Source organism: Lepidochelys olivacea (assembly GCF_965140295.1).
Source record: "Lepidochelys olivacea isolate rLepOli2 genome assembly, chromosome: 2".
Classification (NCBI taxonomy): domain Eukaryota; kingdom Metazoa; phylum Chordata; order Testudines; family Cheloniidae; genus Lepidochelys; species Lepidochelys olivacea.
Genome location: NC_140412.1, coordinates 190435126 through 190457905, shown reverse-complemented (window position 1 = coordinate 190457905; position 22780 = coordinate 190435126). Strand labels below are relative to the sequence as shown.

Sequence of the window (22780 nt, the reverse complement as noted above, 5' to 3'; positions counted from 1 at the left end):
TCAGTGTGCCTGGAGCACCACAGAAAAGTTTCACAAAAAGAAAAGGAGTACTTGTGGCATCTTAGAGACTAACCAATTTATTTGAGCATGAGCTTTCGTGAGCTACAGCTGAATGCATCCGATGAAGTGAGCTGTAGCTCACGAAAGCTCATGCTCAAATAAATTGGTTAGTCTCTAAGGTGCCACAAGTACTCCTTTTTCTTTTTGCGGATACAGACTAACACGGCTGCTACTCTGAGAAAAGTTTCAGTGTCTTATGTTCTGGTTGGGGATAATAAGATCCACCTGGAAGCATGAGTCAGCAAAAACATATCTGCATCTATATGCTGGTCCAGACGCTGATTATTATCCTAGGATCTGCTAACGTGGTGGTTGTGCATGGCTACATGTCATTCTGTCCACATGGCCTGTTAAAAGTCAGTCTAGGTGTTTCCCTAGGTAGTCCTGTAAGTGCCTGTAATACATAGATCACGTTGTTTAGTAGACAAAGAATTTAAACAAAAAATTCTAGGTGATCCCTTGTATGTATGTATGTATGTAAATAAATACAGATGAAAAGGTTGGATTTTCAGTAGTCACAATCTCTTCAGAAAGTTATGGAGACAGAATGTAGAAGACCAATGGATAGTACAGCCGGAGGTTAATCAGCCTTCCTAATGAAAATATATAGTGTATTAAGGGGCAGCATTTGTATAGAAAACATCAGGTACAAGAAGTGTCATTCTGAGTAAACAAGACAGACTTAGGCTAAAATGAAGTCAAGTACACAATGCAGAAGAATCCCTTCATCACCTCTCTGTTAATGTAAAGTGGGCAGGCAGTCTAATGCATTTTAATAGCTAACTAGAAGTTATCTGTAACTTTTCTTACAGTGATGCTTGACTCTAAAAAGAGGTTATATGGCATCATGAGGGTCCTAGTTATTGCACCTCTCTGATTTCCACATTCATTGTGCTCATTTTACAAGATTTTTGAGAAGTCCCCCTAAGGCCTGAAAGCCAAGCTAGGTTCTTTCCTTCTCATGCATCATCAGCAATAATAAAGCCTGCATAGTATAAGTGGTGAATGTCTGTCACTAAGAGTGTCTCTCAGCATTTGTAGAAGTGCTGGGAGCTCGTGGGGGAGTGAGGGTAGGAGTCTTTAAGCCTGCTAAAATTGAAATAGAAATGCAATCTGCAGTTAGCTTGTCTACACGTGGAGTTATACAGGAATAGCTATTCTGTAATAATTGTCCACATGGAAAAAGAAAAAGGAGTACTTGTGGCACTTTAGAGACTAACCAATTTATTTGAGCATAAGCTTCCGTGAACTATTTTCGTTGCATCCAATGACGTGAGCTGTAGCTCATGAAAGCTTATGCTCAAATAAATTTGTTAGTCTCTCAGGTGCCACAAGTACTCCTTTTCTTTTTGCGGATACAGACTAACATGGCTGCTACTCTGAAACCTGTCCACATGGAGTTATTCAGGAATAATCTTATTACAGAGTGAGAGCCTGGATTACACTGAAATGGAACAAGGCACTCTTATTCTGGAATAAGTGTGACCACAGTTACTGAGGAATAATTATTATGCTTTTCACACTCTACCTTTAATCTGAATTAACTTTCAAGTGTAGACAAGCCTTTAGCAGATCCCAGAAACGGCTTCAAATATACCCACCTCTTTCCTCCAGGGCTGCCAAATAACATTGTTGTTCTGATTTGTGATGAACAATCCTGTATTTGAAGAATTTTGGAAACCAATAACTGCTTCTAATGGAAAATGAAGGTCTTGTCTACACTTTAACATTCATTTGAAATAAGGTAAGGTGTGAATTTAAAGCACAGTAGCTATTCCAGAATAACTCTGTGTATAGACAAGCCCTTAGACTGCTTATTTACATTGTCGATAATTTAAACATGCTGACAATTTTGCAGATTTCAAACTGGAAAGATGTGTCCAAAAGAACACTAACAACTATAGGTGCCGACTCTGGGGGTGCTCCGGAGCTGGAGCACCCACAGGGAAAAATTTAGTGTTTTTGTTGTTTTGAATTTTTGGCTAGCTGTTCTTCAAACTCCTTTTTGCTTTTTCTTATTACATTTTTACACTTAATTTGGCAGTGTTTATGCTCCTGTTATAAACCTACAGCTACGGGTAGCATAAAATCCCTCCTTTACCTGTAAAGGGTTAAGAAGCTCAAATAACCTGGTTGGCACCTGACCAAAAGGACCAATAAGGGAAGAAGATACTTTCAAATCTGTGGGGGGAAGGTTTTTGTTTGTTTTTCTCTCCACGAGGAACCAGGGCAGGGAAAATACATCTCCTAAAGCCATACCTGAACTAAGCATCTAAGATTACAAATTGTAAGTAATAGGAAGAAAAGGCGTTAGATTATCTTTTGTTTTAGCTTGTGAATTTTCCCTATGCTAAAAGGGAGGTTTATCCCTGTTTTTTGTAACTTTAAACTTTTGTCTAGAGGGGAATCCTCTGTGTTTTGAATCTAATTACCCTGTAAAATTACCTTCCATCCTGATTTTACAGAGGTGCTTCTTTACTTTTTTTCTTTATAATAAAGTTCTAAAATTTTTTAAGAATCTGATTGGTTTTTAGCGTCCTAAAAACCCAAGGGTCTGGTCTGTGCTCACCTGGTTTACCTATTTGATTGGTAGATTATTTTCAAGTCTCCCCAGGAAAGGGGATGAAGGAGTTTTGGGGGGATATTTTAGGGAAACAGGAACTTCAAGTGGTCCTTTTCCTAAATCTTTGTCTAACTCACTTACCCTGACTGACCCTCCACATGGGAAGCATGAGAAAGGGGAAGGGACCAGGGTGTGTTCATCCTGCTGGCACCCTTGATGGCTGGAATAGCCATCTGTGTAGCTAGTGAAAGTTAGAGCTGCCCTAAGGATGGTGTAACTCATGCCATGGATCCAGTTCAGTTCAGCTCAGCACCAAGATTTGGGGACCAGAGCAGTGGTCCCCAAAACCACTTTGGCCCCCACTCTGGTCTTGTGCTTTGTACAGCTCCACCAGGCTGGAGGATCTGGTCCCTATGTAGATAGCTAAAATCATCCAGAGTATTAGATAGCTGCCTCTGCTCAGTTGAATCAAACAAGTAAAAACATTATTTGGAGAACATTTATTTAACGTGCTCAAATCAATGGAAAATAAGATAAACACAGAACTAGAAGAGTAATCAGAACTACACAGGGCCTGTTGCACACGCTTCTAAAAGATTTGTCTCATGGTCTTGAGATTTGTCTCATGGTCTTGAGATTTGTCTCAAGTTTGGCCTTTGAGAAAGAAGCCAGATCTTCACAGAGCTATGCTGATATACAGCGGCTGAGGGTCTTGACCAGAATTTTCAAGTACAACTTACACTTCTTGTGGGTTTTTTTGCTTTTCTTATTTTAAATTCAAAGTATTTAAAGATTGGGGTAGATTTTTAGGGCTGATGACAGACTTAGAGACCACTGTCCTCTATTTAGCCACAGAGTAAGTACAGCACAGGTAGCAGCAAGGCAAGCTTTCTCCTACTGCTTCACCCAAAACCCCTCAGGCCTGACCTGAAGGGACAACCTTTAGACAGAAGACCATGTTTAGACACCTTTAGCCTCCACATCCATTCAGTCCTACTCATCTCATCAAGAGGGTCAGCAGTTAGCAGCTTTTGTGATGTGGACTCTCGTCCACTAGAAGACCACCGATCTGATTTCACATAGGCCACCCAACCTGAGTGACTGTAACCTGAGATATGTTAGGATAGGCATGTGCACATTTCAGTAAGGTAATCTCCACCTTAGAAGCTGACAAATGCGTGTATTTAAACAAACCCTGATTGTGTGGAGACCTTGCTCAATAATTAGTAAATACGAAATGGCCTACTCTCTCGCCTTGAGCCATGCACACTACTCCCAAAGGAGCACGTCACATGTTGGTGGCAAACCTTAAGTAATGAGGATTTTCCAGCTTTCTAAGTCATTTCAGCCATGTGCAGCCTAAAATGTTTTCTCATTTCAACATCAACCCAGCACTCAGCCAAATAAAACCCTTAATTCAGATCCTTCCAATGCAAGTTGAAAGCCAAGCAACTGTTCACCCAAAGTGCCCACTTTATAGTTCTGGGTGCGTGTGTCTATAATCTATTTACCAGCATTCCTACTTCACTATGTGCCTGTTAATAAGATTAGTAATTAAAAAGCTTGATAGCAGTTGGCAAGTATACTCCCCTCTCAGTTGGGTTGGCTTTGAGTCTCAGGCAGGGCATTGAAGAGCATCTGAAGGAGTGAAGTCAAGAGCCCTCTGCTGAAATCTGTGCTTGAAAGTGCAAATGGAAAACCCCCGGCCATTATGGGACAATCCCTTACAGTTTGTTTTCGCCTGCATTTCTTATGCAGTGGGGCTGGGAAATGTTTGGAGATTTCCATATTTATGTCAGCTGTATGGAGGAGGTAAGTGCAGTTTTTCTTGATTCCCTCTCAGAAGGGTACAGAATTGGACTGTTAAATATTTTTAAACCAAAAGTATGTCCATGTCAGTATCCCATCCATCTGATCGGTTTTTATATTCAGTGGAGGGGGACTTCTTCAGATTATGTAGGCAAGAGACATTAAATGTATCATCAGACCATCTCTAGCTACAGAGACGTTATACATCTTTATTTTATTTCACACTGCTTTCCATTGTGTCTCCCGTGTAACCCTTTTTCCTGATTACCACCCCAATTCAATACAATACTATTCCTTCCCAACTGAGCTCTGAAAACACAGGGAGGAACAATGTGTTGTATAAGAGGGCAGGTTCCTATGGTGCTGATTTTTTAATCCCCCTGCTAACTTACTTTCAGGGCATCAGAAACTGGTTCGATTTCTTATAGGTTTACATGTTTGGATCCAAAAATGCTACTGAGAAGGGAAGAGATTTACACTGATTTAATTAAGGGATTAATAATAGCCATTCAAACTGCTGCTGTTAATGCAGTTCTGTTATATAAGGCTTAATTTTAAAGGGTTGATAACTTGGCTGCAAAGTTTCCTGGAAGTTGGCAGAAACCCCTTAGGCAACGAGACTGCTGCAGCTAAAATCTCACAAGAGGCTTTGGAAATGTAGATTAAACTGGTTTTGGTTCAAAAAGAGTTCTCTGACTGGGATGCTGTTTTTTCACCCCCTCCAAATTTAAGAAAAAAATGTCAGAAATAGACATAAAGCCAGTGTCAGTTGCTTTTCACTTAGAAATCAAAGATCAGCTTATTAGGTTAAGTATAGAGAAAATGTACCACCACTTTTAATAGGCAAATACCTACCATGACTAGCCTTGAAGAAGCTCCTATAAGGTTCCTCGGACAGTTCTATTCAGCTTTTCTATGCTGCATCCATCACCGTAGAACCTGAATCCCTAGCACCTGTCACTTCTGGTTCTTTCCGCCCTTCACCCTTTTTCTTCCTGGGAGGAAAACTGTTTGCAGATTTTTAAATTCTTTTTTTTAACTTTGGTTCAAACACAAGATTTAAACCCACTTGCACGAGGCAATCAATGTGTGCTGGAGCGATTGTTTAAATTAATTTCTAGATAGATTAGATGAGATATTCCGTAAGGACCTGGTCCAGAGCTTTCTGAAGTCAGTGGGAGTCTTTCCATTTATTTCAATGGGCTTGGGATCAGGGCCTAACTTAGCATTTAGATACTGCAAGTGGTTGATGCTGTATAGAAACGTAAACCAGGATATATTAGCTAGAGAGATGATCTATAATTCCTGCTGGATTCTCAATTACAAATGTTTCAGAAGGCTAACATCTTCCTCCTTGAAAGTGACACCGGAACATTGCCTTTTAATATTTTTTAAAAATTTAATTGCACATTATGTACACATTTTTAGATTGTGTCTAACCCATTGCAGACCATCTGCCTATCCGCCACAGCAGAGCTGTTCTAAAGGGCAATTAGACTCAAGTATCAGGCTTTTTACTCTACTGTAACAAGATTAGCTTGCTAAATTTCTCTTATCGAGCCCTGCAGCTGGAAATCTTTATGGCATAGGCAGTGAATGTGATATAACACACAAGTGTACCTTTGATCAATGCCTCCAGCCCAAAGAAAAAAAAAACACCACACAGCAACATGGATTGTCTGCAAAGTATGGTTTTCAGGGACCTAAATGAACAGCCTTATAAATTCAGCTGACTGCTGCATTTTCCCCCATTAGTATTATTGTGTAGGGCTGACTATGTGGTTGACACACTGAAACACAAAAATAAAATCATTCCCTGCCCTGCAGAGCATAGTCTAAAAGTTCTTACCACAGATATCTATAAGATTCAGTAGCCATCCAAACTTCAAAACCGATTCTCTTCCTTCTCGTAAATGTATTCACTGCTTATCCTCTCTTTTAGCCATAGAGCTTGAACTGGGCAACACGGATATGAACCAATTCTGACTAAGGAGCGGCAATTATTTTTTTGTGGTTTGATTAACATATCAGTTAAGATGCCTATTAGTTTTTAAGACAGTTCTTTGGCAGCTAACTCATGTATAAATGAGATTATCAAATTAAAGATACAATGGAACTTGTTTATACTGAACTCAGCTATAGGGACAGTCATACTTAATAGATACAGGCCCAAGACACAGAGGGGCAGATCCTCATTTGGAACAAATCAGCTGGGCACCATTGACTTTAATGAAGCTATGCTGATTTACATCTGCTGATGATCTGGCCCAAGGTTTAACTTTGAATCCAGAACTGAGCTGCCCCAGAGTTCATAGGTTGTTTGGCTCTGGGATCTTGGTTCAGCTCATTATAAAGAGAGGGGCTGGATGCAAAGTTTGGATCCAAACATAACCAAAGTTGGGGGGGTGTTTGGATCTGGACTTTTGGTTCCGCCCCAGCTCTCGTTCGTTGTGAAGTAGAATGAAAGTCCCTAATTATTTCACTGTGTTACAACATGGCAAACTGCAAATCTAGATATCGTGAAGCTGTCTGGTGAAAAAAAGGACTTCACAAAGGGTCTGATCCTGATCCCCTTGAAGTCAACAGCGGGTTCACTGGGGTTCGACTGGGTGCTATAAAAGGTCCCCACTGAATATGTGAGGACTGTGAAGTCTCTGATACCACCCCAGTTTATCTAACATAAGATGCAAACAAAGGGGTTGTTAATAAAAGCATAGCTGGGAGGTATAAAATTAATTCCCTGAATAATACGGATTATTGCTCAGTGTTCATTTCAACGTCTTTGCAAGTAACTGGGCAGATTGCATTCATTTTCATTGCTGAGCAGAGCCCATTGCAAGGAATGTTAATACTGGAGATTAAATGCCAAATAATAGATATTTATGTAAATATTTTGGCTTGCTGTTAAAACCGGGAAAGGCTTCTCAAAAATCTGTTTTTGACTTCGTCAGCAGGTCTTTCTGAGGTGATCTCAAAGTCAAAGGTAGGGGCTTTTTCCAGGAGAAACCTGCAGTGACACATACCCCCTTCAAGTACCATATGGTACTAATGAGCCACCCCACTATAACAGAATCTCTCTGTTCCTCCCCGTCTTTGCCCTCTGCAAGGAACCAAGTCTGCTTGTCTGTCTTCCCCTTTGCAAAGACCTTGTCTGTTTCACGCGCACAGTGGGGAGTGAGCACATCAATTGTTCCTCTCTGATGATCTATAAATGCCCAAGTGCAATTTATGGCATTTAAATGTAGGATCCAGGGCACTTGATCCAGCCTGCAAGTTCACATACTCACCTCACCCCCATTAGTTACAATTAAGAACTAGGGTGAATCAGGGATCTGTACCATGCCAATCCTAAACAAAGGCATTCAAAGCTGACTCGGTAAAAGCGTGTAAGAGTGAGGGACTCCAGTTAAGGAACTTCAGTGCTTCTGGTTTCAACCAAAACCCAATTAACTGATGTAGCTTAATTCTTTAAACTTCCAAGCCTTGTTGAGATATCCTTTTGTACCCCATTTTTTGCAGGGTAGGCTCAGCTATCTCAGTGGCATCTTGCTGGTCAGCAGCTCACACTTGTAAGTGCATGTTCCCTCTGCTACTGCTTCTTCTGGTGCTGCACAGATCACATCCTGTGAGGGGCTGATCTCTCCCAATTCCTGTGGACTTTAATGGGAGTTGTGGGTACTCAGTATCTCTCAGACAATGTGATTCAAGAAACTAAGTAAGGCTTTGTCAGCAAAATAAGATGTCAATCAATGTAAGACTCACATTATGTTGGGTTATGATGGGGAGAAGGAAACTGACCAAACTGGGGATAGTGATTGCTTCCAGTGGCTTCCCCAATGGTCTTTCTGGGCTAGAGCTCCATCTGATCCAGGTAAATGCATACTGGAGATGTATCCACCTGTTCCCCCATCTATAATACCTAAAGTGTCTCTTCCATTGTCAGTGTAATTATATTCCTGATGTTCAAAGTTTATACAGGGAAAGTAATGTATTTAATGCCACGTGATTGCCACCTCAAAACCGATATGCAGAGGCATCACATTCTATCTTTATTTGCAGGCTAGAATGGTGATGCATCAGCCATCTGATTATGCCAGTAACTCATCGATGCACTTAAAGGCATGACCGTAGTAGGTCCTGGAGAGCTCACCACCATTCTTTCCCCTTACATACAGTGGTTGGATAAACCGAGGTTGGTTCAGCATGCAGTGATGATGCCACAGTAGCTTTAAAATCCCTACAGCTCCGCACAGAACCAAATTATTTTACTAGCAGGACAATTAGAGTTACCAACTCACAGTACTTGAAAACAACAGGCCTTCTTGTACCAAGAGCTACACAAATCCTCTTCCAGGTTGGGGCTGAGAGCACACGAGCAAACTAAGCACTTGGCAAAATTTTGGCTAATTGCTTTGCTCTTTAATCTGCTGCTTTTTCTAATACCCATTACCTTGTGAACAGAGCAACATTCTATGGGCCTGATCCAAAGCCCATTCAAGTCAACGGGCAAGACTCCTTTTAATGTCAGTGGACTTTGGATCAGGCCCTATAGAAATAAAAACGTGTAACTACTTCAGCAACATCCGCTACAGTGTTGGTCTTTGATCTTTTGCCAGTTTTCACAATTTTTTGAGCCTTCTGCCCCCTGGAGAGTATGATATTCCCTTGCCTCAATCACATACATCAGCAGTAACAGGGACTGCACGTACAGTGACACAGTATCCTGTTAGTCTTTCAGAACACAGGGCTGGATTTAAGAATTAGGGCCCAGAGGACAAAGGAACAGGGGGGGCGGGCAGGGTGCAAAGGTACAGCCTGGCATGGAGTTTCAGCAGTTTCCCTGGGGGGTGGGGAATAGAAGCAGCACAGGAGCTGGAAATCAGAAGCATGGGTTAGACCTGGAGGGTGAGCTTGAGAGGCGAGTGGGATGCAAGGGTGGAGGTGGCAGAGCAGGGCTGGACTAGAGGATCCAGGCCAACCATATAATGTCCTTTTGGTGGCTCACAAAATCCAACACCCCTGGGTTTAACAGAATTTATGTGTAGAAAGAGAATCTAACCTGTTTTGTGGGTATTTTGGGATTAGACTATTTCACTGTTTCTCCTTTTTCATTTTTCTGCAGTGTTACCCGCCCTTTTCTTTATTTCCTTCTTCCTCACCCACCTTTTTCCTCTGTGTTCCGCTCACTCCCTTCTGACTCGGGTTCTTTCAGGTGCTCCCCTCCCCCATGTCCTCGCTGCCAGAACACCGGAGCCAAACCCAGCCCGAACTATGGTGACAGCCCAACTCCATCGCTCGAGCCTTTCTCTAATTTGTAGTGGGGTTTCACTGTAATTTAAAAGCCACTTAAAGCCCTTTGGATTTCCTTTTTAGGGTCGATACATGCGGAGCTATCTATCACTAATCTCACCTCATTAGTCACAAATGTGCATTCAGTTCACGACATCAGAATGGGCAAATCAGTTCAGACAGAAGCAAGAATTCACCCTGTGGCTGCTAATTGTGTGTCACCTTTGCCAGCAACATAGTTAGTACATGGCTGTTCGCCTGTGAGCAGGCCACAGTGATTTTATTTTGCTCTGTGCACAGGACCCCGTGTCTATGGAATTGGATTGGCCAGTCTTCCTTCCTTCCAGGTCTGCACAGTAGGACAAACCAAGAGTACAGTTTCCTATCGGCTATTGGCATTGCTCTGTGTGCATGTCCTCCAGGCAGCCGAGCCCCTGCGGAGGAACTACGGGGTAGCTGCAGTACAAATACTGGGAGGCATTGTGTTAGGTGTGGATGTGCAAATTTAGCTGGCACATGTGAAAAAAGTTGTGGTGTACACATAAGGCAGCCATGGGGCAGACCCACAGGTCTTGTTGCAAACTGTCAGATCCCTAGTGACTTCAGTAGAGCTACGGCCATTTACACCAGCTGAGGTTCTGTCCCCATGTGGTTTTTTTAACCAGGTCAGATGAAGGTGGTACCACCTACTTATGAAAACACAGTTTATTTATTATGTAGATAGGCCCTCAGGCTCACGATCCTTTGAGGGTTTTTCCTTACCTCTCTTCAGTGCTGCACTCCTTGGCCCTTTAAGAGCAATGAATGTGAAATAAACCTCTCCCCCTCATCACCTCCCTCATTACCCTTAACAGCTTGGGTAGCAATTAGTTACACTTTAATAGCTGTGGTCTTGTACTGCTCAAAGTGAACAACTGTGACATTCTCTCATTGGCCAGGGCTAGACAAGGAAATGTTTAGCAAAAATATCCCAGGGTTGCCAAGTATCAGTAACAATGCACCAGTGTAGACAAGGTCACACAGTGTTGTATAGTGATTGTTCAGATGAATCTTGGATGTGGTGTGAGCCACATTCCCAGCTGGAGACTGGGCCCAGTGCTGAGATGTGGCTTGAGTCTAGATAGTCTCACGTTTGCCCACGTGCTTTCCTGGTGTCACACCCTCACATTGCTGCTGACTGGCATCAACACTGAGGTATATCAAATGTATTTGATCAAATGTGACGCTTCCACCTCCTAATGAGATGACAACACAGTTAGGGTTTTGTTGCATCAGTCACGCTGGTGACACTGCCCAAAGCAGCAGGTGCTGCTGGGATCCTAAAACAGCACTCGTCAGCAATATACTGTCGTCTGAAAGACAACTGTTTGGCCCAAGAGCCCTCGTGTAGCAATTACAGGCTAATCATCAAGGGCAGAGAATGTGTTGACTCTCATTATGGACTAGCTTCAGCTGTTCCATAGCTTGTCACTTTGACCACTAGTTTATGGCTGCACAAGCAGCAGGCATTGCATACAACGGTGAATGGAAGAGCATACCAAGGTGTACATGCATGGATGTGGTACATGACTAGGTGTGCATGTCTGGCGCTGTATGCGTTCCAGTTCACATCATTAGTGGTGAGCCAGCTAATGACAGAGCAGTGTTATTAAAACTGTATTTGACGTCTCAAAAGTAATAGCTCATTTCTCTCATTTGCTTGTTAAATGCTTTCTTTTGTTTCTCCTACAGGGGGATTTTTAATCCCATATTTCATCATGTTAATTGTAGAAGGGATGCCTTTGCTATACCTGGAGTTGGCAGTGGGACAGCACATGCGCCGAGGGAGCATAGGCGCGTGGAAAATCATAAGCCCCTACCTCAGCGGGGTTGGTACGTTCTCAATTCGTGCACAGGGTTACTTTTAACTCCCAGCTGACTTTTGGGGCTTCCTATGATTTTGTATTAAATGTAATTTAGAGCAGGAAAGGGACAGGAATTGGGGTATTTATGGGATATAAAATGAAATGGGCAAGATACATTGACCATACAAATGAAATCAGTTTTGATCAAAGTCATGGATCCCTGGGTAATTAGCAAAAAGAGCTGTGCTAAAGTATGTGCAATGAACTTTAGTTTCCCCCAGAGCACAGGTCATAATTCTTATCATACTTCACATGTATATAGCACCCTATGTATTGAGAATCTCAGAGCACTTGGCAATCATTATATAATTAAGCTTCATAATACGTCCGTAAAGTAGGCAAATATTATCCAGAGTTTCTAAACAGTGAGCACAGAGAGGTTAAGCTTCCCTGACCACTGCTGCCTCCCACCTAGATGCAGCACTGGCTGAACAACCTGTGAGGAGCTGAGAGTGGCCATCAACTCTAAAAAGAGTACATTGTTTTGCTGCTGGGTCACAATACAACATTTCAGCCACTTCCTTCCATGTCACTGTCTTATACTGTAAGATGGTGATGTATAGCAAAGCCTGAAATGACTTCTCACATCTGTAGCACCTCCCAGGCCCTGTGCTATTTAACATTTTTATCAATGATCTGGAAGAAAATATAAAATCAGCACTGACAAGTTTGCAGATGACACAAAGATTGGCGTAGTGGTAAATAATGAAGAGGACAGGTTGGATTGCTTGATAAGCTGGGTGCAAGCAAATCATATGTATTTTAATACAGCTAAATTTAGATGTATAGATCTAGGAACAAAGAATGAAGGCCATACTTACAGGAGGGGGGACTCTAGTCTGGGAAGCAGGGACTCTGAAAAAGATTTGGGGGTCATGATGGATAATCAGCTGAACATGAGCTCCCAGTGTGACACTGTGGCCAAAAGGGCTAATGCGATCTTTGAATGCATAAACAGACTAATCTTGAGTAGGAGAAGAGAGGTTATTTTACCTTTGTATTTGGCACTGGTGCAACTCCTAATGGTATACTGTGTCCAGTTCTGGAGTCCACAATTCAAGAAGGATGTTTCAGCAGTTGGAGAGGGTTCAGGGAAGAGCCACGAGAATGATGAAAGAATTAGAACACACTTCTAATAGTGCTAGACTCAAGGAGCTCCATCTATTTAGCTTGACAAATGTGTAGGTTAAGTGGTGACTTGATCACAGTCTATAAATACTTACGCTGGGAACAAATATTTGATAATGAGCTCTTCCATCGAGCAGACAAAGGTATAACATGATCCAGTGGCTGGAAGTTGAAGCTAGACAAATTCAGACTGGAAGTAAGGTGTACATATTTAACAGTGAGGGTAACTAATCATTGGGACAATTTCCCAAGGGCAATGGTGGATTCTCCATCACTGGCAACTTTTAAATCAAGATTGAAGGTTTTTCTGAAAGATCTGCTCTAGGAATTATTTTGGGGAAGTTTTATGGCCTGAGTTATACAGGAGGGCAGACTGGATGAACACAATGGTCCCTTCTGTCTGAATCTCTGAATCTATTAAGCCAAGGATCAGTAAAGCACTTTACAAGGATGAATAAATCATACTTCATGACATGCCTGTGAGGCAGGGAAGGATTGTCTCCATTTTGCAGAAACCGAACCATGGAAAGTCAGTGGCAGAACCCAGCACCAGACCCCAGATCTCCAGACTGCCTGTTTGGTGCTTTAACAACAAGATCATCCTCCTGACAAGCTTAACAAAATACATCACAGCAACAAAACAATGCACCAATTTATTACTCTCATCCCTCAACCAAGGCCAGTAACTGCACGAATCCATCTAAAAAAGCCTAAATGGCCCTTCTAGCCTAAACTACCGCCAGTTCATTTGAATGCGAATTGTTCAAAAATGGCGTTGAATATTCACCATAAGTGACCAAAGTTCAGGCTCAACTCCTGCATGCCCTTGAAAGAAGAGAGATTTCAAAAGAGTGCAGTAAAACAATAAATATGTAACTGTTGTTTGTGTGCAGAAAGGGCTTACAGCACTCTTCCTAGATATCAGGTAAAACAGCTTGGCATTGCTTCCACAAAGGTGTCTTGCAAAGGGTCTAGCCCTAGAATGAAGAGCTCCATCTTTTACCTGATATTTGATTTATATTTGTGCAGCTCCTGTTGGCCGCAGGTCCCCGTTCCCAGCCAGTGGGAGCTGCAGGGGTGGTGCTTGCAGGCAGGAGCGGAGCGCGGAGACCCCTGCTCCCCCCCAGGGACTGCAGGGGTATGCTGGCCGCTTCTGGGAGTGGCGTGGGGCCAGGGTAGGCAGGAAGTCTGCCTTAGCCCCACTGTGCCACCAGACTTTTAGTGCCTGGAGATCACAATCAACTGCCAGGGGCTCCAGGATTGACGAGTCGATCGCGATCTACCGGTTGGTGACCACTAACAGAGTGTAGGGATTTTGTCACTGATTTGCATGGAAGTGGGATAATTCCTTTCAATTGTGAAACTCTGGTAAATGCTGCTGACTCTGTCTCCTAATCCACAGCATGAAGAAACCATCCTAGCTCGTTTGGCAAAAATAAGGGCCATGTACCAGTCAGGGGTCTCAGATTCCATCCACACACCAAGTTTTAACTGAGTTTGTAATCTTGAAGTGGCCTGATTGGCTCTAAACATGCCTTTTTTTATCCTCCTGCCACATGGTTAATCAGGCAGGTAGTAAGCAGAGCAGCTTACACTAAAGTGAACATATGTCCCACTATTCCCCTGACAGTTCCAGATTTTCACATGTCCTGGTGTTCTAGGAATATTTTTGGGACACCTGAATTGTCCCAATTTCTCATTTTATCAGTCAAAATGTTTGTTCAAGAGGTGTTGCTGTGTGCAGGAGAATTTACTGTGTGTTTATCAGAGACAGTGAGTCCAGGGGACTGAGACGTCAGTGTTTCATCATGTTTAGAGTGAAGAGAAAGGAAGTGAGGGTTGGCACCAGCCAACTGCTCTTTGGCCGAAAGAAGGATAATGACACTTGTTCAGTATTTCAGGATAGGGTCACTTAGAACACAGTTACCAGGAAATAACCCTGCATTTCAGGAAATGGCTCTGTCCAGCCAGAAGTTCACCGTAGCAATATCAGCAGACATTTTTTTTTTTTGTGGTGACACACGTAGAGTCTGTCAGAAAACACTGCCCCCTTAGCTACCAGGGTTTCACCCCGACTAAAGGCACATTATTGTCTTCCCAGGAGAGGCTCAGAATGCTAGTTCTTTGCAGTGTGGACATCGAACCATAAGTCACTGGGTTGACTGGTCTCTTTGCCCCGAAGGCATTGCCACTTTCCCAATAGGACAGCTCTAGACCTTAGGCAGCTTGTATCTAGCTGGGCTCCAATTTTTCCAGCCTTCTTTTCCGAACCTTTATGTTTCATTGGTGATGGTGGTGGTCCTCCAGGAGAGCTAAGATGGCTGAAAAGTGTCCTTTTTAAATTCTGCAGTTTGATGGATAGCTAGTTTGCCCTTCCGCTGACTTTCCCTTTTCTCATTCTCAGGCATTGCCAGCGTGGTGGTGTCATTTTTCCTCTCCATGTACTATAACGTTATAAATGCCTGGGCGTTCTGGTACCTGTTCCATTCATTCCAGGTGAGTAGAAACACTGATGAGCTGCATTGCTAGACAGTGACCCAACTTCCTGCAGGGGTGGGCTGGGGCCAAAGTGCTTGGGAATTCTGAAAACATACCTGGCTTGTTTGGCAAAAGTACGATCCATTTACCAGGCAGGTGGCACTAGCCCAGAGGGAAATCTGATATGCGCAGAAGCGATATGAAAACTTAAATTCTGCAGATGCTGATGGGCAGTTAGCTAATAACCAGCACAACAACCTGACCACTGAATGGTCCCATTTAGAAGTGTGTTTATTTGAGTTGCTTATAGTCATCATCAGGCCATCCAGCTCTGCTCTGCCAACTTCAGAAGCCTGGTCTGGTTAAAGCTTGTTACCAGCAAACACTTTAAAAGTGTCTTAATTATGTCTCCAAAGGGGGACATGCTTTCACATCCTTGTGAGACCTTTGCTGATCTCTTGATCAACAAAATAAAGATAAAAGCTTTCTGCGATGAGCTATGTAGCTTCTCCCAGCAGCACAGAATGGGTGTTTCTGAGAGGAAGTAAATAAGGTTTCATGATGTATCATCTCTGGAGTTTCTGCAGGGGCTTAATAAAGGGGCTTTATTGGTGCACTGACATTTGAACTTGGATAGTGAGGTAATGATCAAGCTGAGTAGCCACTTCCCTATTTGCTTCGGCAGGACTTACAAATGCGTAGGACTTGTCCAAAGACATCTGTGACGTGATTTTGTCTTTTACAATGTGCTTCATGTTTCAGAGTAGCAGCCATGTTAGTCTGTATCCGCAAAAAGAACAGGAGGACTTGTGGCATCTTAGAGACTAACCAATTTATTTGAGCATAAGCTTTCGTGGGTGAAAGCCCACTTCATCGGATGCATGCAGTGGAAAATACAGTAGGAAGATATAGATATATACACATACACAGAGAACATGAAAAAATGGGGGTTCCCATAGCAACTCTTAACAAGACCAGTCGATTAAGGTGGGCTGTTATCAGCAGGAGAAAAAAACTTTTGTAGTGATAATCAGGATGGCCCATTTCAAACAGTTGACAAGAAGGTGTGAGTAACAGTATGGGGAAAATTAGCACGGGGAAATAGTTTTTAGTTAATATAATGACTCATCCACTCCCAGTCTTTATTCAAGCCTAATTTAATGGTGTCCAGTCTGCAGATTAATTCCAGTTCTTCAGTTTCTCATTGGAGTCTGTTTTTGAAGCTTTTTTGTTGAATAATTATGACTTTTAGGTCTGTAATTGAGTATCCAGGGAGGTTGAAGTGTTCTCCAAGTGGCTTTTGAATGTTATAATTCTTGTTGTCTGATTTGTGACCATTTATTCTTTTGCATAGAGGCTGTCCAGTTTGGCCAATGTACATGGCAGAGGGGCATTGCTGGCACATGATGGCATATATCACACTGGTAGATGTGCAGGTGAACAAGCCTCTAATGGTGTGGCTGATGTGATTAGGTCCTATGATGGTGTCCCTTGAATAGATATGTGGACAGAGCTGGCAACGGGCTTTGTTGCAAGGATAGGTTCCTGGGTTAGTGTTTTTGTTGTGCGGTTGTTAGTGAGTATTTGCTTCAGGTTGCGGGGGCTGTCTGTAAGCGATGACTGGCCTGTCTCCCAAGATCTTTGAGAGTGAGGGATCATCCTTCAGGATAGGTTGTAGATCCTTGATGATGCGCTGGAGAGGTTTTAGTTGGGGGCTGAAGGTGACGGCTAGTGGCATTCTGTTACTTTCTATGTTGAGCCTGTCCTGTAGCAGCTGACTTCTGGCTACTCTTCTGGTTCTGTCAATCTGTTTCTTCACTTCAGCAGGTGGGTATTGTAGTTGTAAGAACACTTGATAGAGATCTTGTAGGTGTTTGTCTCTGTCTGAGGGCTTGGAGCAAATGCTGTTGTATCTTAGAGCTTGGCTGTAGAGAATGGATCGTGTGGTGTGATGTGGATGAAAGCTGGAGGCATGTAGGGAAGTATGGCGGTCAGTAGGTTTCCGGTATAGGGTGGTGTTTATTAGCACTGTAGTGTCCAGGAAGTGGATCTCTTGTGTGGACTGGTCCAGGCTGAGGTTGATGGTGGGATGGAAATTGTTGAAATCATGGTGGAATTCCTCAAGGGCTTCTTTTCCATGGGTCCAGATGATGAAAATGTCATCAGTGTAGCACAAGTAGAGTAGGGACATTAGGGGACGAGAGTTGAGGAAGCATTGTTCTAAGTCAGCCATAAAAATGTTGGCATACTGTGGGGCCATGCGGGTACCCATCACAGTGCCGCTGATTTGAAGGTATACATTGTCCCCAAATGTGAAATAGTTGTGGGTGAGGACAAAGTCATAAAGTTCAGCCACCAGGTTTGTTATGACATTACCGGGGATACTGTTCCTGACGGCTTGTAGTCCATCTTTGAGTAGAATGTTGGTGTAGAGGGCTTCTACATCCATAGGGGCCACGATGGTGTTTTCAGGAAGATCACCGATGGATTGTAGTTTCCTCAGGAAGTCAGTGGTGTTTTGAAGATAGCTGGGATTGCTGGTAGAGTAGGGCCTAAGGAGGGAGTCTACATAACCAGACAATCCTGCTGTCAGGGTGCCAATGTCTGAGATGATGGAGCATCCAGGATTTCCAGGTGTATGGATCTTGGGTAGCAGATAGAATACCCCTGGTTGGAGTTCTAAGGGGGGTGCGTGTGCAGATTTGTTCTTGTGTTTTTTCAGGGAGTTTCTTGAGCAGATGGTGCAGTGAATAGGTGCATGAATAGGTCGGAATATGAACGAGAGGCTGCTAGGCAGCTCTCCAACACCACATTCACCCAATGAAATTAATAGGCAGCAGGTTTAAAATAAAGAATTTCTGCACATCACGCACAGTCAATCTGTGGAACTCTTTGCCAGAGATTTTGTGAAGACCAAGACTATAGCAGGGTTAAAAAAAAATTAGATAAATTAATGGAGGATAGGTCCATCAATGGCTATTAGCCAGGATGAATAGGGATGGTGCCAGAAGCTGGGAATGGGCCACAGGGGCTGGATCACTTGATGATTACCTGTTCTGTTCATTCCCTTTGAAGGATCTGGCATTCGCCACTGTCAGAAGCCAGAATACTGGGCTTGATGGACCATTGGTCTGACCCAGCATGGCCATTCTTATGTTCTTATATCAATAGTTCCATAAGAAAATGGTAACAGACTCTGCCCTTTGGATTATGGTTCTCTCAGATGAATGCTATTTATTTCTGTGGGACTTAACATCCTAAGAACATTAGCATTCATAGGAATTTCCACAAATGACCGCAGCCCTTACTCCTGTGACTAGTCCCAGTACATCACTGGTATGAGCTGAAGAGAAGGAGATGATGAAAATGAAAGAACAACATCACTACATGTATGTCGGCTTCATGCTATTAGATATAAATATGTCAGCGAGGTTACTCATGGGAGTAAGAGCTGCAGGATCTGTCCCAGAGTCCCCATACATCTACAAGACAATACGCCACTGGCTTCCTTGCACTGTCACTTTGCACAATACCTTTTCTCTTCCCCACACGCCTCAGCAAGAACAGATTTAAAAATTTTATTAAGATGATGTTTAAAGAAAGTGAATGGTACAGAGTTGAAGCATAGAAGTTTCTTGTTATCAGGGAATAACATACAGATTATCAGGGGTGAGAAATTCGGTTTAGGTCAAATGGCATAAGGAATAAATAATCTGTAATTTTCCTGATTAGGGGTAAAAGGTTGACAGGTCAAAGTACAGACATTGATGAACTAAAGCTCTGAAAATCCCTGCAACATGCTTAACTTTTGCAACTTTTGCATTTGTTTGGCCCCCAAAGGATCCCTTGCCATGGGCCAGTTGTCCACTGAACAGTAACCACACTGGTTTTGACGAAGAATGTGCGAAGACCTCATCTACTCAGTACTTTTGGTACAGGAAAACCCTGAACATTTCACCATCCATTGAGGAGTATGGGAGCATCCAGTGGGAGCAAGCAGTATGCCTGATCCTGGCTTGGCTGGTGGTCTATCTGTGTATTCTGAGAGGAACAGAGTCTACTGGCAAGGTAAAAGGATTATATCTGTGGATTCAGAGTTAAACCATAATTAGAACTTGCAGAAACCAGCTTTAAGTGACGTTAACTGGAAAAAACCAAACAGGCTTTTTAAACCTGGCTCTAAACATGCATTTGTTTATCCACCTGCCACATGGCACTCAGGCTGACATTTAAAGGCTGATGAATGCATCCAATAGCTTGTACATTGGGAGAGCATTTGCATAACCTAATTGGTTCTAACCATTAGTTGGGTAATAAATCAGTGTGTTGTCTACATTCCCACACTACAATCAATAGCTATGCTGCATACATATCTGACATGGGGATATTTGTCTCCAAAGCATAGAAGACTACCACCTTAGCTAAAAGAGGATCTCTACTAGCTGCAGTAGCTTAAGACATAATAGTCTCTGTGGGCCAGTCTCTGGACTGCAGGCAACATATTTGTACAAGTGTCATAGAATGTCACAGTTCATCCTGTAGAGGGCAGGGTACACACATTAGCCATTTCATTGCATACTGCCCTCATCTAAACAAAGCTCCTGAGTTCTGTCCGTGTTTACAATGTGGTGGTCATTGGCATGTGCCATAGTCAAGGACTATGAAGTCAGTTTGCTCATGGAATCACAGGCGTGAGCTGATCAGACAGAGACATTAAAGTATCAGAGGGTGCAGGTCAGTATTCTGCTATTAGATATAAACACCAGTGTGATACTGAAGCTGCTTGGTGATCACTTGTGGTGCCGTTATTGAAAAGCTGCCTTTTGACGAGTTTGGAGGAAGAACGTATCTGTGACTCAGACAAAGAAAAAGCAACTTGTTCTATGGATGACAGGAACTTATGGACTCCATTTGTAAATGTACCTTTATGGGAAGGAAAGCAGGAATTACGTCACTTTGTAGTCACTTTTAAATCGACCTCTTGTGTTAAAGCCTTGAATGCCACATTCAATGAAATTGACTGTCAGCAAATTTAAAACTAGTAAAAATTAATACTTTTTTACACAATACACAGTTATTTAGTGGAACTCATTGACATGGTAACATGCAGAGTAAGCTTAGCAAGATTTTAAAAGATTGGACATTTATATGGATAACATGAATATCCAGGTATAATAGTGGTATATAACAATAGTAAGGATTTTTAAAAACCAAGAGTTGTCAAAGGGATAGAAAACCTTCATGCTTCAGGCCATCAGGCCATTAGCCATCCTCTAACTAATAGAGGTTAGGAAGAAACTTCCCCTGTGGGGACAGGTTATTCTATAGCTACTTATTTCAGGGTCTCTGGTACCTTCCTCTGAAGCAGCTGGTTCTGGCCTCTGTCCAATCCTGTATGGCAATTCCTGTGTTCCACATGGGAGGCCCGCTTTGAGTGACATTCACTCTGCAGCAGCAAAGTTCTAAGAAGTTCTGAGATGTTACAGTCGAGAACAGGGGTAGGCAAACTTTTTGGCCTGAGGGCCACATCGGGTTTCCAAAATTGTATGGAGGGCTGCTTAGGGGAGGCTGTGCCTCCCCAAACAGCCAGGCATGACCTGGACCCTGCCCCTTATCCGAACCCCCCAAATCATTGTCCTGTTCCAAGGTGCATTGACTTGAGTGAGCTGCAGATCAGGTCCCAATCATTTCCTGGCCTAGATAATAATATAAGATGTTATCTGCAAATCTCAAAGTAAGTTTAAAATTTGAATTTGCTTGTTACCATTTATGTTGTTACTTTTTGGATTTCTCTTAGAATGGACAATGAAAATTGACTAATTAGTTTCATTGTTTATTGTCAGTTGCCAGTCAATTTTACTCTAGCAAAATGCTGTAAAGTTTGGATTGCAAACGCTGTATTAATTCTTCTTATTACAATAAAGCATTTCCTTTGGGATTTAAAAAAGAAAATAATGGAAATATTACCATTGGTCTTAGATTTGTTTTTGTAAAACCTAATATTTGGGCCTAATTTGACCTGAAACTGCTCATTTAAGGATCAGTATAAGGCAGCAAATGTAATATTATGAATATTTCATACAGAACAAACATACATACAAGATTTGCCATACCAGATTAGTACAATGGTTAATATATAGACTGCTACACTGCCTGCAAATGGAGATATACATGCCCACAGTGTACCTAAGAATGCAACCCTATTCCAGGAAGGAAATTTCTTTCTGATATGTCCCCCTCATTGTTTCTCCCCCACTGCTAATCATTGTAAACTCTGAAGTATGAGGATTGATAACCTTTTCCAATTTTCCCTTGATAATGTAACTATAGACATTATTTGACTTTTTCCTTCTTCCTAAACCCCTATAAGTTCTTGCAAAACAGTAACAGATGCCAGTGTAGATTAACTCTTTAATTAATTTACCTTTTCTTTTGCAGGTTGTCTACGTAACAGCTTCTTTGCCATATTTAGTCCTGCTCATATACTTAATTAGAGGACTAACACTACACGGAGCTGTGAATGGGCTGATTTACATGTTTACACCAAAGGTACAGAAAATATACCCTGAATTTTAAACAAAACATTATCGTTATAACTGCATAATTTCATACAAAAATAGTCACTTATTTTTATTTAGATTATATTTTCACAATAGTAAGTTAGGTCTTATGTTGTACGTATCTAGACTCTTAAGGGTACACCACTATGTCACCAATGCGTTATTAGCGTCCTCACCCAGGAAAAGAAGTGTCCTATCAAACCTAAGCTGTGTTGTATTATTTATATACTGAATAACAATATCAGACCAAATTCATCCCTGAATTCAACAGAGTTACATCACAGATGAAGATGGCCTAAGATACATCTAGGCAAATCTAGACAAATTGGAGGATTGGGCCAAAAGAAATCTGATGAGGTTCAATAAGGATAAGTGCAGGGTCCTGCACTTAGGACGGAAAAACCCAATGCACAGCTACAGACAAGGGACCGAATGGCTAGGCAGCAGTTCTGCGGAAAAGGACCTAGGGGTGACAGTGGACGAGAAGCTGGATATGAGTCAGCAGTGTGCCCTTGTTGCCAAGAAGGCCAATGGCATTTTGGGATGTATAAGTAGGGGCATAGCGAGCAGATCAAGGGACGTGATCGTTCCCCTCTATTCGACATTGGTGAGGCCTCATCTGGAGTACTGTGTCCTGTTTTGGGCCCCACACTTCAAGAAGGATGTGGATAAATTGGAGAGAGTCCAGCGAAGGGCAACAAAAATGATTAGGGGTCTGGAACACATGAGTTATGAGGAGAGGCTGAGGGAGCTGGGATTGTTTAGCCTGCAGAAGAGAAGAATGAGGGGGGATTTGATAGCTGCTTTCAACTACCTGAAAGGGGGTTCCAAAGAGGATAGCTCTAGACTATTCTCAATGGTAGCAGATGACAGAACGAGGAGTAATGGTCTCAAGTTGCAGTGGGGGAGGTTTAGATTGGATATTAGGAAAAACTTTTTCACTAAGAGGGTGGTGAAACACTGGAATGCGTTACCTAGGGAGGTGGTAG

General features: G+C 42.5%; 1 protein-coding gene across 1 annotated transcript in view; it reads left to right on the top strand.

The window, feature by feature from the left end:
- Window positions 1–4194: 4194 nt before the first annotated feature.
- Window positions 4195–22780, top strand: part of SLC6A20 (solute carrier family 6 member 20) — a 35053-nt gene continuing 16467 nt past the window's right edge. The window contains exons 1-5 of the mRNA XM_084620480.1: window positions 4195–4435; window positions 11453–11593; window positions 15158–15249; window positions 19072–19299; window positions 21670–21780. Of these exons, the coding sequence (XP_084476606.1) occupies window positions 4315–4435; window positions 11453–11593; window positions 15158–15249; window positions 19072–19299; window positions 21670–21780 (693 nt within the window). The 5' untranslated portion in view covers window positions 4195–4314. The remainder of the gene's footprint in view (window positions 4436–11452; window positions 11594–15157; window positions 15250–19071; window positions 19300–21669; window positions 21781–22780) is intronic.